We start from the raw sequence: 17,323 nt of genomic DNA, 5'->3' as shown, positions 1-17,323 counted from the left end.
TTGCTATATCAACTATAAACTTAAAAATGAGCAAATAATGAGCAGAATATTTTTTCTGAAAAGTTTTTATAGAAAAAAAAAATTTGATAAATTTTATTTGAATTTATCAGGATTTATATAATGATATATTTTTTTAAAACTTTTCATAGATTATTAATTATATTGCACTTTGATATTAATTTTTAGTAATAAGTCAAATATTATTTATTATTTGACATATAAATTGAATGCCTAACATTATTTATATAAACAAATATATACAAGTGTGTATGCATATATTTACACAACATACACACATACATATACAAACAAATATAAATAAATTCCATCAAATTTCATTTTGTATAGGCACAGTTTTCTGTAATTATACATAAAAATTTGAATAAGTTATAGTTACTAAACAAATTCAAATTATAAAGTGTTACTTAGTTACTAGTACTTTAAAAACATTTTGTTTCAATATGGCAGAAACCATACAATAAATGCAAATGAACAAATAAACAACAGATAATAAGTATAATATTGTAAGTGTTACTTAATAATTTATTAGAATGAAAAATGTATATTGAAAAATGAACTAAATGCTGCCATAAAAATTAATGCAGTATTGAAAAGTAATTCAGAATTATTGTAAGCTTGATAGTCAAAGCTATGATATTGTGATAGTCTTTATATAAAAATTATTAACACCATGAAAATATTGGATATTTTTCAGAAAGTGTTGGTCTAAATCCTCTCTGAATTTTATCATCTTCATTGAATGAACCACGCTCAACAACAACTGATGGCATTTGTACAAGCCCAATTGGAGATTGTGCTTCTTTTAAGGCCTGCGTTAAATTTAAAATCTGTAAATAAAAAGCAGATAATATAAATATCTGATTATGAAATTTTAAAAAAATTAATATGTTCTTCCATATTACAAATTTATTTTTTATTCTATAACTAAGGTTTTTCGTTCTAATTAATTGTTGAATCTTGTTCTCTTTTACTCAGACTTTACACTCATTCTAACAATCTAAAACTTACATATTTTAACAGCACTAAATAGAAATTGTCAAAGCATTATTAGTAAAGATGTAAGAAAACAAAACATAATTAGTAAAGATAAAATACAAGTAGCAGGTTTAGTCTAAATACAACTAGCAGGTTTAGTCTAAATACAACTAGCTTAGTTTTGTCATCACATTTACAATACTGACATTACAACTTGCACAACACAATGTTGATTTGAGACTTGGTAAGGCAGAGTTAAAAATAGTCCAAACTATAAAAAGAAATTGCAACAGATTCAGAAAATAAACAAATAATCAAAAGAATTTTTTCAAATCCAGAAACACTGTTTGCAAAGTATAAGCATGTATTTTATGCTCATTTATTTATTTTGTAAAGATTTAACAAATAAAATACAGACAGAAATAAAAAAAAACACCAAAGAAGTCAAAAGTTTGCTAATTCTTTCAAGGTAGTCTCAAATCAAAAGATGGAAGGCTGGATGGGCAAGGTGGTTAAGATGTCAGCCTACTGCTGTGAGGACCCAGGGATTGAGTCCAGCATTAGTAACTCTCCAGGAATTTTTCATGAGAATTTTGATCTGGATAAATTGATCCCATCCTTCACTATCCAGCCATCTTACAGTGGGCCTGACCAAATAATAGCTGTGAAAAAATAGGGAGGAAAGAGTAAAAAAATAAAAAAAAACTAAAACTTTACTATAAATACACTAAATATTTTACTTAAACTTTAAAACAATGAGATATGCTTTACAAGATAACTTTTATGTAGCTTTCAATTACTTTCCTACGGATGACTGAGATAACTGAAAGTATTTGAAAGCTATGTAACAGTTGTTGATATACTCCATTAAAGCATATCTCATAGTTTCAATTAATTAAAGAGGGGTTTGAAAAACCCCTCTTTAATTAATTGAAACTATGAGATATGCTTTAGTGATTAATTGAAACTATGAGATATGATATGAATTTTATAAATTAATTGTATTTACTAAATGTATGAAATCTCAATAAATAGGCCTAAATAAAAAGTAAGTAAACTAGACAAAAATATTTTATTTGGATTTTATTAAAATATACATATTTTTTGTTGCTCGAATGTATCATAGATACCAAAGTTCAATAAATAGAAACCTATATATAGTATCTAAATGGACTCACTGAGTCTCAAATTTACAGTTTTGCCAAACCCTAGTTGTAACCCATTGATTGACATTGAAGTTTTGCTCTATAGCAGACTATAATTTCCAATAAAATGGAGACAAGTGAAATAAAATAAAATACATTTATACATAAAATAAAATAATTTTGCAACAAGGAGAAAAAATAGAATAAAATTCTTACTTGTCCTCTCATCACAGACATTTGCCTTTCAAATATTTGTGCATCAAATCCTTTATCTGTCTGTAGTAATAATAATAATAATAATAAATGTATACGTTAATTAAAACAGAAAAACAATTTAAGTTTTTAATTTTCTATAGTCATATTTTAGGAATTATTTAATTTTAGTTTATATTAATTTTACCTTAAATAATTCTAATAAATCATCACAAAGTTCTTGAACAAAATTCATATCTGAGATTTTAGGCAGAATTAAATCACGAGTTTCATTAGAAAATGGCACTTTGGCATTTGGTAACCAAGCCCAATGATAAGGATCTGTAGATAAAAAAAACAGCATTTTCATAAAATTAAAATGTAGATGAATAATAAGAACAATAACATTTATTAAAGAAATTAATTTTATTAATATTTTCAGGTTTATTATTTTGCTTTATACTATATAACTTATTTTTATAAAATTTGAAAAAATATATATCTTTAGATTTAAAATTAATTATTTCAACATTCAAATTTAAAATATATATGTTAAGAGTTTTTCAGTTATAATATTCAGAACAATCATCAATAAATTTAAATTGTAAAAAATTTTAAAGTAATTTCATGCCATTCAAGTTAATTCCATAAATAATAGTACTATTTATATATAACATTCAGCAAAATTAAAAAACAAATAAATAAAACGACTTCATTAAACCAGAAACATTTTGGCACACCATGGCTTTATCATCAAAAAGTTCAACACTTTTTCTGAAATGTGAATTTTTATGAAAAATGTATTAATTTCATAAAAATGTGAATTTTCTTAGAAATATCCTTTAAAAATACATATTAAATCTCTCTTTTTGAATTCAAACTGTTCAATTTAGATTTTTTAACTAATGGCAGAAATATGACATTCTAACAACATTTATGGCTTAATAAAAATAAAGTTGTCAGATTCAATTAAAGATAAGCTTTATAAAATTTTAGTAAATTAAAATTCAAAGTTACAAAACAAATTCTAATATATATAATGTTTTATTTAAAAATGTGGCGTGGATCATTCTACCTCATTCACACAAAGTTAATGAAATTCATTCATGCATAAATTAACTACAGTATTACTTCACATTTCATAATATCATATTAAGTAAATGATTAAAATTCAATATTAAGAGTTTCAATTTAGAAAATGTAATTAAACTACTTTGTTTCATAGATTGTTTAATATGATTCTTCAGGCAAAATAAAAATATCTCTAGAATTTCTACATGCAATACACTAACTAATGGTGAGATAATTGTTAAAAAACAAAAGTATCAAAAGTTGCTCTTTGTGATAGTTGATCAACCAAGTGATAACATACCAAAAGCTGTAACATCAAAAGTTTAATTACAGATTTTGTTAACTTTTAATGCAAATGTGATAAACTTGCATATGCAATTTACATGGAACAACTTATATATTATTAATAACACAAGCAAACATTCTACATAATAAAATAATTTTTTTTAATTAATTCTATTAATGTTTAAATTATTAAAATTTTGGTATAGAGTTTTATTTCAAATTTACAAAAGTTTTTTTTTTTTTTTAATTTTTACCTGATTCATAAATTCTGTTTTCTGAGTCTTATAATATATAAAACATGATCTATTACCTAAGACTGCTAAAAAAATAAGAATGAATATGCAGAAACAAGTTCTATATTTTTGAAAATAATTATATTCTTACTAATTCAATTTGGAAATAATTTTGTATTCTGAGATATATCATTTAAGCAGAATTTATATCAAAATTTAAAATATTAAATTAAGCAAATAAATTGATTTGGTTTCTGTCAATTTATTTGATATTAACTGTGAACAAAAGCCTGGAATGTTTTACTTACATGCTCTCCATGAATCTGGATGTTTAAATGGAAATGATAGTCCATTATCTATTGCAGCAATTTTTATTTCTGCAGGTTTTTGTGTTGTCCAAGTCTAAAATAAAAAATTTACATATGTTTATTTTGTAAAAATTATATTATTTAGATTATTTTTCTAAAAATTATAAGAAATAATTTTTTAACATGTAAATGTGAAAGTGCAATTTCACATTTCCCATAAATTTATAAAGTCATATTTGTAAATTTCACAATTCAGTATTTTTCAACCATTTTTCATACTCACGAAACTAACTTGCTGAAGAATTAACAAAATCACGAAAACAATGGATAAAAAAACAAAAATAATTTTTAATATTTTTATCTTAAACATTTCAAAATTGTGTTAACCATTAGACAATGCTAATGGAAATTATTTTATAGTTTCTTGCTTATTTTAAACATGTGCACTAACTATAATTTTTTTTTTTTATTAGTGTGGATGGTAAATGTCAGCATTATACTATACTTCTTGTTTTATCTTCAGAAATGAAGAATATCACTTTAAATAAAAAGACTTCAGTGGTAAAATATCAAAAAATCCAGAGAATGTGGTGTCCCTAAAAAACAAAATTAAAGTGCTACATCATTTAATGAGAAAAAATTCAGCAACTATACTAGCTCATGTTTTTGTTTTAAATGAATCTACCATAAGATACATTAAGAAAAAGAAGATATTTGAAATACTGTAGCAAAAATTTCTTCATATAAAAATGTAGTTTTATTTTCTAACCATATTTTTCAATTCCTTTTATTATTTTTTCAGTGTATTTTTCTTTTCCATATTTTTAACTTCTGCATTTGTGGTTTTGTAAAACATAACCCACCCTATAAATACAAATGTTCTACTATATTTAATTCAAGTATTGTTATTACATGATTACTGTGAGGTAAATTCTAATGAGCATTAATGAATGCAATGTATTACGTTCATCTTTAAAATATAAAATAAATTGATTGGAATGCATATTTGAAACTCGCAACACAGAAAAAAATTACTCCATGTTAAATCAAGAAATAACAACAATTATGAAACTGAAGAAGCCATTATCTCTATTTTCACAAAGATTCCATTTATCTTCAACAGTCTCCAAAAACATTCCAAACAAACAACAGATCTTTGAACACTTTTAAAAAACCTCCAAGAACAGATTTTCAAACATTAAAAACGCCAAAAAAATATTAAATTTATTTTTGAATGTTCATGGGAACAGACTTTTGAACATTTGAATGTTTTTGGAAACCATAGAATATAAGAAGTAGAATCTTCTTGAAGACATTACAGGAATTAGAAAAAAAAAATGGTCCTAGAATTTGAAATTTCTTGTGATTTCTGGATATCTGAAACTATTTCATTGTTAAACAAATTTCTAAAGTATTTCTTTATATTAACAACATTTCATAACAGTTATTTCAAAATATATTTTAAATTAAGAAAGAGAACCCTACCTCAATATTTTCAGGTTTTGTATATCTTATTAGCCAATTATCATTTCCTCTATCTGGAAAAAAATTGTTTATAAATGACTATTTAATAAACTTATGAAAACTTTTTAAAAATTTATAAAAAAAACAATTATTACAATATACATGTATTATATTGTACTGTACATATACTGTAAATAAACATAACAGAAAAAATTTTGACAAGGGATGTATACCAAACTAATTCTTAATTTCATTGAGACCACAGTATTTATGACTGTGAAGAAAGTGTAATGACAAAGTTTTATTATATCAACAATATATCCATAATATGGAAATGTAAGAAGGTTTATAAATAAGTTTTAAGATATCAATGAAATACTATATAATTAATCAATTTAAACTGATGTGAAGAATAATTTGTTATAATATTACATTATTTTAAAATTTTTCAACAATTATAAATGACTACTGTTCCTATACATTAAAAGAAGCAATTTATTCTTAGAGATAATTATTTAAATTATATAACAATAAATATAGTGTAGATAGGGACAGTCTAATGGGTACATGACAACTGGTTGATTCACAATAGACAGTAGACAAGTGGGTGACAGTCATCTGAGCAACAGAAACTTGAAAATTTTTGCCCACTTAGCAAGCATACAATTTGGNAAAAAAAAAAAAAAAAAGAAGTTTAATGACAAGTTTACAATGTTATCTCTTTCCTGTAATTGCTTAATCAATAGTGCCATCTCAAAATTCTTTGTCAGTTAAATGACAGAACTTCCATCCCATGCTACCACTCAAGCAAGAAGACAATAAATCACAAATAACTTTTTAATCAGTTAAAAACTGATTAGTTATTAATATTAATTTAGTTTTTAACTGTTCTACAGCACACTGAACTTACTACAATTAATAACTTCCAGTAACAAAACTGCAGCTAACAATAACAATTGTTAATGGATAATTTATTTTAAGTATAATGTTATATAATTACAAATTGTTGCAGACAACTTTAAATTTGCATGATATCTAAAAACGTGTTTTATATCAAATCAAAGTATCAAAATAATCTTAATAATATTCTTAAAGAACATTCTTTAAAGTTATCATCATATGGAATTTACTACTAAAGATTTTTTATTTTTGTTCTATTCAATGTTATAAATAACATCATTGTAATGTTATATATATTACAGTCATCTGAGCAACAGAAACTTGAAAATTTTTGCCCACTTAGCAAGCATACAATTTGGCACATACTATTTATTTATTTATTTGTAAATATTGGTAAAATATATATGGTATAAATATAAATATGGTTAAGATTTACAAAGTACAAGTTGTAAGTTACAAATTATGAGTTACAAGTTATTTCCAACTTAGGAAAAATAAATGTTTTGGAATAACATACCATAGCTCATTAATTATTTTATGTCAGAACACTTAACAAAGCACATCAAAGAAAAGCAGTTCTTCAAAAATAAATTCTTTCAGAGAACTTTTATACATTTTGTTTTAATTTATATTGTAATTAGTGTATAATATAATGTATTTTTAATTTTATGTAAATTGTTGTCTTTGTTTTTATGTATATTTGTTAATTTTGTGGATAGATATCAATTGTTCTTTGAAACTTTTCTATTTACTTGTAAAAATAAATAAATAAATAAACTATGCAATATGTATAAATATGTTTATTAATTACAAAATTGTTCTTTAACTTGTAATTTAAAGATTATTATTTAGTAGATCAATAGAAAAGATTGGCATTTTTTTTATAAAGAAAACAAAAAATTTGTATTTTATCTATTGTTCATCTCTTATGTTGTTGCCCAGATGTCCATCACCTACTCACCATTACCCAGTTGACAGTGTCTCAGTCTAATGACATTTCATCAAAAATGGATGCCTAATACCCTGCACATACTAATGGCAATAACTGATATTATCTATACAGAAGAGTCCCATACAATGCAGGGGGATACATTATGTGTTATAGGAAATAGTGTTATTGAAACTGTATTATCACACAATTTTATGCAAGTTTAAACCTAGGCCTAGAAGTATTTTTTGTCATGTTATATGGGAGTTCACTATATAACAATAGTTAAGATTAGCCATATGTTCAATTTCCATGAAGATAAACTTTTAGCTATCCCTAAACTCCATTATGATAATAAAGCTGTCAGAATTCCATTTGTGACGTCAAACACCATTTTTGGACAACATAAACTTAAGATGCACGACTGCCATATGTCTAATAAAATAATTTAAATTTAAATATTGTTCTTATATTGTCTCATATTTATTATTTTTACTTTCCATTGCATTAAGTTTAACTTTTTTTTCTTTTACTTTTAATGAATAAAATATTAGTATTATGTTGTTTTATCTTAAAACAAAACAAAAAAAAAAAAGAAGTTTAATGACAAGTTTACAATGTTATCTCTTTCCTGTAATTGCTTAATCAATAGTGCCATCTCAAAATTCTTTGTCAGTTAAATGACAGAACTTCCATCCCATGCTACCACTCAAGCAAGAAGACAATAAATCACAAATAACTTTTTAATCAGTTAAAAACTGATTAGTTATTAATATTAATTTAGTTTTTAACTGTTCTACAGCACACTGAACTTACTACAATTAATAACTTCCAGTAACAAAACTGCAGCTAACAATAACAATTGTTAATGGATAATTTATTTTAAGTATAATGTTATATAATTACAAATTGTTGCAGACAACTTTAAATTTGCATGATATCTAAAAACGTGTTTTATATCAAATCAAAGTATCAAAATAATCTTAATAATATTCTTAAAGAACATTCTTTAAAGTTATCATCATATGGAATTTACTACTAAAGATTTTTTATTTTTGTTCTATTCAATGTTATAAATAACATCATTGTAATGTTATATATATTATAAATTCTAGAGAAATCACACAATCACTGTAAACTATTGAATGTACTTCAAAAAACACATTTAGTTTTTGCCAATAAAAGTTAAAATTAGAAATTAAATAGCAAGCTCTCAAGTCACCACAAAAATATACGGTAGAAACTTGATTACCTGAAATGGTAAAAAAAAAAAAAATGTTCTACATACCACAGAGTATAATACACAGAGACCAAACTCTCCATGTAACCGAAAATTACTATGTCACCTGTCAACTGTAGTGCTGCAAAACTAGGTCATATACAAAACATTGCATTAGATTTTGAGTAAATTAACTTAATTTAAATACTGTAATGCAATTACTGTATTGATAGTTAATGAAACTTTAAATGCACAGTGCTTGATGCCACAAAACACAAACAAACAAGTTTCTAGATTATACAAAATTATTTTTTTTTTTTTTTGAAAGACCCATTTGGATAATCAAGTTTCCACTCTATATAATTAATATGAAAATTTTAACAAATTAATTATGTATCACTGCAATCTATTTATCTGAATATTCATATTTAATACATATTTTGTAGCAACTAAAATTAATTAATTAAATCTTTATTTTTAGAATAGAGATTTAGAGGTTTATTTTTAATTTTTTAGATAAATATGACAAAGATTTTAACCCTTTTTTTTTAGTGAACTATCCGAATCTTGAAATGATTAAATATTAATAGGAATGAGAAATTTCTCAAAGATAATTAATACTGATAATATTGATATGGATAATTCTAGCATATTAAAAAGTAAAAACAAATACTTAAAATAAAAAAAAGCCACTTAACAATAATAATAAAAATTTCAGTGTATTTTTAATTTACTTTTTGGGGACTCATATTCAATAAATTTCACCAGTGTAATTTATGGTAATACAATTTATAAGCACTTCTAGTATTCTTTTAGTAACAAAAAGCATTTAAAAAGTTTTAAATTTACAAGTTAACTATAAAACACCTTGAGTTTACTATTATCCTGTTTAGCATAAGTTTGCTATAATACAACTGATGATATTCTCCAAATTGGCATATGCTTCATCCAGCATGAGTTCAATGTCATTTTTTGTTATTTCAGGATAACTAGCTGCTTCAGCTAGCTTTAACAGATGAATATCATGACACAACTTCCATCCCATGCTGCCACTCAAGCAAGAAGTCAATAAATCACAAATAGTGTCAAGTATTAAAATTTTAAAATGATTTTTTATTCTATAATAAATCCATGAATATTTTAGAACAGTATGCTGATTTTTCATGAGTTTATGGTATGAGAAGAGTTGTGATAATTTCATGAATTCTTATAAATAAATTTTGTAGGTAAAATGGAGATAAGAAGAGTATTTCAGATTCTTTTATTGTAAAAAAATAACTGCAATAATGCAGTTATTTTTTTATAATAAAAGAATCTGAAATAATTTTTTACTCTTCTCATACCATAAACTCACGAAAAATCAGCATATCTATATATCTATATCTATTGTGTTATAATTCATTAAATCATTTTAATAAAAAGATTCATAAAACATTTATTACTTTTTGAACTATTTAGTGTAACTAACCATAATTAAAACAAAAATAACTAACAGATAAAAATAGAACGTTCTTCCATTTATGTTAACACAAATTAATGAGCTTCTTGGCAGAATGTATTAAATAAGAGATATCTAAGTACAGTGGGTGATCGGTTAACGAACAGATCGGATAACGAACACTTTCGCAAAAGATTTTTATGTTCGGACAACAAACACATGATCGAATAATGAACACCCCACAGAACAAATACAAGAAGAAACGACGTAAAATAATGAATACCGATTGGTCTTCCCTTGTCTTCGGGCAACAATTCGAAACTTTTCGGAGTGTGGAAGACATCGACATCGACGCTCAAGCCGATCGGATAGTATTCCTCCGAACTTTGAAATCCTCCCTTGTAATTTCAGCCTTTTATTTTTCTGGCAAAACAATTCTTTTGTGTATTCGCAAGACTGTCGGGTAGACACTCATTAAGTTTTGCGTCTATTTTTCTTTTCGAAAGATGAGAGTATAACAGCAAAGGTAGAGAGTGGACAGAAGATACCTAATGTTGCTGGGCAATATGGAATAAACAGGTCTACAGTAGACCTCAGTTCAATCTTATTTAAGAAAAATGCTGTATAATCAAAAAGACTCCAGCAGCTAAAGCAGTAACAAAAATCACTTCTGAGAAATAAAGAACATCGAAGAGTTCGTAATGGAACCTGAAACGGATCTGACGACAGAAGAACGCCTAGAACTTTTGAATGAAGAACACCAAGAAACTCGGCAAGATATGTTTTCTTCTGAAAAAGAGGATTAATGTCGATATCTGTAATTAAAGATCCTTTATAGAAGTGGGAGGATGTCAGAACAACGGTCTTAGAATGGCATCCAAACCATGTTGAGGCTTGGGGACCTCTACAATTACAATGCTATTAATTACTTACGAAAAATCATGAAGAGAGAAAAGCAATCGACATTAGACAGATTCTTTAACCTTTTCAAATGGAAAAAACATGACTAATAAAAACGCAATACTGTGTATGTATGTAGTTTTATTAACTTATTACATATAAATAAACGTAGTAAGAAGGTATATAATTTTTATTTTTTAAGGTCTCCAGAATGAATTAATTAAATTCCCATTAAAACCTACGGTAAATCGATAATCGGTTAACGAACAATTCGGATAGCGAACAAAATCTTGGAACGGATTATGTTCGTTAACCGATCACCCACTGTATATGCACATACACAATGTAGAGTTATTTTTAAAATAAACAGAGTTAAAGATTTACCTGTATTTCGGATTATGTAATCTAATACAACAAGACGTTCAAACTGTAATTGGAACTGATGCTGCAATTCTTCAGGTAATGGTTCACATTCAAATTTTTTTAACCAATAATCAGCATCTTTGTAACCTTCTACAAAAAGCTGAAATGATCCTACCTAAATTGTTCAAATAAACATATAGATAAATTAAACCAAAAGAACTGTTTTATTCAAATTCAAAAATTTAATGACAAATATATTTAAAGATTGTCATTCATTTTCTAAGAATAAAATTACTTCATATAAATTACTTTCATAACAAATTTGGTATCCATTATTAGATTAATTAAACAAATTATGATTTAATCAAACCTTCAATAATATGACATGAAAAAAATATGCATAAATAGATAAATTTTATTTTGTATAAAGTCATTTTGTATATATTTAATTTCTAAATATTTTGTACAATATACTATGGTAATTCTAAAATGTTAACAATTGACTATAAAGATGTCGGTCTGCTACTTGAAACTGAATAATCAAGGCAGACAATCCCAGGAGTTTTTCTGTTGGTGATCTGTCCTGAATATGTTGGGATACCATACCTCACCAACTGGTAGTCTGTATTACGAATCTGGCCAAACCCATAATGAGCATGTTAAAAAGGTCCTATTAGTGTCCAAAGAGCAGAAAGAGTACAAAAATAATGCTAAATATTAATTTTGCTATTACTAAATAATACTTTTTTAAAATTTTATTTGAAGACTGAAAATATTTTTGAACTTTTGAAAGAAATTAATATACAGTAAATACCTATAATAATTTTCATTGTTCTTCTACAAAAACACTTGATCTAAATACATTTCTTAAAAATTATCTGAAAAAATAAATGTACTGACATAGGCTATTTATCCTACTAAAAAACTATACATACAAACTATAATTACCTAAAAAATATAAACAAAATACAATATAAATAAAGATTTAAATAAAATATAAAACAACTGAATTTTTAATAAATTTCTAAAAGATCTTTTAACAAAATAATATTTTGCTAACTTAATTAAACATAATAATGATGTATGAAAACAATTATGTACACGAAACTAAATTTCATTCAGTGTTCCTCTAGATCAGGGGTGTCCAACCTTTTTGTTTCTCTGGGCCGCATTGGAAGAAGGAGTTTTGGGCCACAAATATATATAATATATACTTGTGGCCCAATATATAAGTATATTTAAAAATTAACATGTCTAGATTATAATAATAAGTATTAAAACCTTATCAAGAAAAAAGGATATTTTAAAAAAGTATTTCTACAGACACTTTCAATTTTTACTTAGAAATAGATAAATTCATTTATTATAAAAGAGACTAAAGAAAATTTATTTGAAAAACACAAATATTTGTTTTATTTGGGTCTCTAATTAATAAAAAGCGACGAAACACCATTTTAAAGTGCATTTTTATTCAATTAATATAATTATAAATAATATGTAGCCGAAAAAGTAGCCAAAGCGCCAAATGATATTTTTTACGTCAAACAAAAAAAAGTAGCCACATTTGGCCCAATGTAGCCAAATCTTGCAACGTTGGAAGAAATACTAAATAAAGCTGGAGTTGTGAATCAAAGGATTATAGACCCAAGTGCGGGGAAAAAGAGGCAAAGGACAAAAGATAAAGAAGTGAAAAAGGTTGAAAAATTACGGGTCCATATTTGCTTAACAGAAGATCTATTTAACGTTTCTCACTACTACATCTTTTGTCCTTTCTCATCTTTCCCTCCTTTTCCCAAATTTGGGTCTATAATCCTTTGAGTCACAACTCCAGCTTTATTTAGTAATCCTTCCGCATTCACACATCTCCAAGTACAGTATTTGAAAATATTTTTTTTCCACTCAAAAATAAAATATGAATAAAGGTTTACGGCTTTGTGAAACTTCTTTTTTGAGTTTATGCCATTAAAATAAATAAATAATAATAAATTAAAACATTTGTCTGGTTTTGTTTACACGTTTATTGGGCCGCATTGGAACTTGCCTTGGGCCGCATGCGGCCCGCGGGCCGAGGGTTGGACACCCCTGCTCTAGATGTTGCATATAACAAGATATTAATACTAATAAATTAATAAAAAAAAACACTAGTTTAATACACCTAAACACAAAAAAAAAAATCAGTAAATAATGAATATATTTCCTGGAAAACAAGGAAATATATTCATTATTTGCTACAAATTTCTTTAAAACATTTCTATATAACAAGGCAGACAAGTAGCCTCAAACAAAAAGTTGACTCCACCAATAAAAACTATTGTTTGCTAAGGTTGTTGAAGAAAGACAACATATTAGGACATTTTATTCTTTCTTCTGATTTGTGAATATTTTTTTATTTTTATTATTAACTTTGGCCATTTCATTTATTAATTAATGTATTATTAATTGAAATATTTTAAAAACTCATTTATTGTTAGTGGTGAATTTAGTTTGCGATTTAATTTTTCTTTTGCGTGCTTCCTTGTTTTATCATGGAGGGTATAGCACATAAACCCTTTTGCAGCAGAATGAAAAAAGATTTTTCACATCATCTAATTCTGTGACAAGGAAGCTGAAAATAGCAATTTTATCATTCCTGTTGCACATTTTACAAAGCACGTAAACGAGATTGCTGGAGTATCATTTTCAACAATAAAAAAATAATAATAATAATTGCCAGGAAGCAGGCCATGAAGATGAACCAAATTTTACTTCATTGATAGAGTTTAAAAAATTCTGGCATTAGATTGTATTGATTAGGCAATGTTGATTGTGACATGATTAGAAGAATAATCCATGGTTTCTATATCAAAGAGAAGAAAATCCTATTGATTCCTAAATTACTGCCTGTTGTAAAAGAGAAGTTCAATTTTCCTTGAGATAAACTGACATAATACATAAAAGTCTTTTTCTTCTTCCAAAAGCAGTCTTTCTACATGTAAATGTTCCCGTCCATATCAGAAAAAATACCACCTCTATTTTACAAATAGATCAGTTTAACGTGTGCATGCCTGCTTGCTTTCATGGTCTTGGCTAAGTTGGCCGGATAATATCTTAGACCAACATCAGCTTATATACACAAAATGTTTGAAAAATAAAACATCTATTATAAATTTATTATAAATTCAATGATAATATATAAATTATAAATAAAAAAATATACTGTACATGTTATTTTCAATGTATATTTAAACTAAAATAAAAGTAGTAATAGAATATTTTAAACAGAAACATAATAAAGTATTTAAGCTCCCTTTTAGTTGAATAAGTATAATTATTATTTACTCATAAAATCATTTAGCATTCTTTATTGTGTTACAAATGAAGGAATCAATTTAAACAAGATAAAATGTTTTTTTGAAACTTGTATGTCTCACAAGGAGATGGCATGATGTTGGGGTCATCAATTTTGATTGAACTCAGTGACGATTTAGTGCTTCCCCCAACAACTGGCATGTGGCCAGTAAGGCACACTACTCAAAATTAAATGAGAAAATTGAGGTTGAAAATTTGCATAATTACTTAAAACCTTTAGAATTTCCATCATTTGTAGGTTGGCCAGTGCTTGGTGAGGTGTGCCAATTCAATGATTAAGAGGTTGGTGTTTCAAATCTTATTGGTATTAACAAAATTTTTTTTAAAACTATAAATTAACTCTCCTAAACCTTATAACTCCAGTAATAAACATTTAATAGCAAACTAACATTTTCAACCGTACATTCGGTCTTCTTCAGGTTTAAAAAACCAGTTATATTCGAACATGTGAATGCATAGAACAAAAATTCTGAAAATAATTTTTGTTCTATGCATTCACATGTTCGAATATAACTGGTTTTTTAAACCTGAAGAAGACCGAATGTACGGTTGAAAATGTTAGTTTGCTATTAAATGTTTATTACTGGAGTTATAAGGTTTAGGAGAGTTAATTTATAGTTTTAAAAAAAATTTTGTTAATACCAATAAGATTTGAAACACCAACCTCTTAATCATTGAATTGGCACACCTCACCAAGCACTGGCCAACCTACAAATGATGGAAATTCTAAAGGTTTTAAGTAATTATGCAAATTTTCAACCTCAATTTTCTCATTTAATTTTGAGTAGTGCGCCTTACTGGCCACATGCCAGTTGTTGGGGGAAGCACTAAATCGTCACTGAGTTCAATCAAAATTGATGACCCCAACATCATGCCATCTCCTTGTGAGACATACAAGTTTCAAAAAAACATTTTATCTTGTTTAAATTGTTTCCTTCACTTGTAACACAATAAAGAATGCTAAATGATTTTATGAGTAAATAATAATTATACTTATTCAACTAAAAGGGAGCTTAAATACTTTATTATGTTTCTGTTTAAAATATTCTATTACTACTTTTATTTTAGTTTAAATATACATTGAAAATAACATGTACAGTATATTTTTTTATTTATAATTTATATATTATCATTGAATTTATAATAAATTTATAATAGATGTTTTATTTTTCAAACATTTTGTGTATATAAGCTGATGTTGGTCTAAGATATTATCCGGCCAACTTAGCCAAGACCATGAAAGCAAGCAGGCATGCACACGTTAAACTGATCTATTTGTAAAATAGAGGTGGTATTTTTTCTGATATGGACGGGAACATTTACATGTAGAAAGACTGCTTTTGGAAGAAGAAAAAGACTTTTATGTATTATGTCAGTTTATCTCAAGGAAAATTGAACTTCTCTTTTACAACAGGCAGTAATTTAGGAATCAATAGGATTTTCTTCTCTTTGATATAGAAACCATGGATTATTCTTCTAATCATGTCACAATCAACATTGCCTAATCAATACAATCTAATGCCAGAATTTTTTAAACTCTATCAATGAAGTAAAATTTGGTTCATCTTCATGGCCTGCTTCCTGGCAATTATTATTATTATTTTTTTATTGTTGAAAATGATACTCCAGCAATCTCGTTTACGTGCTTTGTAAAATGTGCAACAGGAATGATAAAATTGCTATTTTCAGCTTCCTTGTCACAGAATTAGATGATGTGAAAAATCTTTTTTCATTCTGCTGCAAAAGGGTTTATGTGCTATACCCTCCATGATAAAACAAGGAAGCACGCAAAAGAAAAATTAAATCGCAAACTAAATTCACCACTAACAATAAATGAGTTTTTAAAATATTTCAATTAATAATACATTAATTAATAAATGAAATGGCCAAAGTTAATAATAAAAATAAAAAAATATTCACAAATCAGAAGAAAGAATAAAATGTCCTAATATGTTGTCTTTCTTCAACAACCTTAGCAAACAATAGTTTTTATTGGTGGAGTCAACTTTTTGTTTGAGGCTACTTGTCTGCCTTGTTATATAGAAATGTTTTAAAGAAATTTGTAGCAAATAATGAATATATTTCCTTGTTTTCCAGGAAATATATTCATTATTTACTGATTTTTTTTTTTGTGTTTAGGTGTATTAAACTAGTGTTTTTTTTTATTAATTTATTAGTATTAATATCTTGTTATATGCAACATCTAGAGCAGGGGTGTCCAACCCTCGGCCCGCGGGCCGCATGCGGCCCAAGGCAAGTTCCAATGCGGCCCAATAAACGTGTAAACAAAACCAGACAAATGTTTTAATTTATTATTATTTATTTATTTTAATGGCATAAACTCAAAAAAGAAGTTTCACAAAGCCGTAAACCTTTATTCATATTTTATTTTTGAGTGGAAAAAAAATATTTTCAAATACTGTACTTGGAGATGTGTGAATGCGGAAGGATTACTAAATAAAGCTGGAGTTGTGACTCAAAGGATTATAGACCCAAATTTCGGAAAAGGAGGGAAAGATGAGAAAGGACAAAA

General features: G+C 26.2%; 1 protein-coding gene across 1 annotated transcript in view; it reads right to left on the bottom strand.

The window, feature by feature from the left end:
- Positions 1-351: 351 nt before the first annotated feature.
- The window catches only part of LOC111622838 (phosphatidylinositol 4-kinase type 2-beta-like), a 30,961-nt gene continuing 13,989 nt past the window's right edge, over positions 352-17,323 (bottom strand). The window contains exons 4-9 of the mRNA XM_023365262.1: positions 11,464-11,617; positions 5,716-5,768; positions 4,231-4,324; positions 2,542-2,675; positions 2,358-2,417; positions 352-848 (exon numbers count right to left, since the gene is read on the bottom strand). Of these exons, the coding sequence (XP_023221030.1) occupies positions 684-848; positions 2,358-2,417; positions 2,542-2,675; positions 4,231-4,324; positions 5,716-5,768; positions 11,464-11,617 (660 nt within the window). The 3' untranslated portion in view covers positions 352-683. The remainder of the gene's footprint in view (positions 849-2,357; positions 2,418-2,541; positions 2,676-4,230; positions 4,325-5,715; positions 5,769-11,463; positions 11,618-17,323) is intronic.

Source organism: Centruroides sculpturatus, unplaced genomic scaffold, assembly GCF_000671375.1.
Source record: "Centruroides sculpturatus isolate CEXI.00-Female unplaced genomic scaffold, Cexi_2.0 scaffold332, whole genome shotgun sequence".
Taxonomy (NCBI): Eukaryota; Metazoa; Arthropoda; class Arachnida; order Scorpiones; family Buthidae; genus Centruroides; species Centruroides sculpturatus.
The sequence above is the reverse complement of the archived record's forward strand: the minus strand, read 5'-3'. Positions and strand labels throughout refer to the sequence as shown.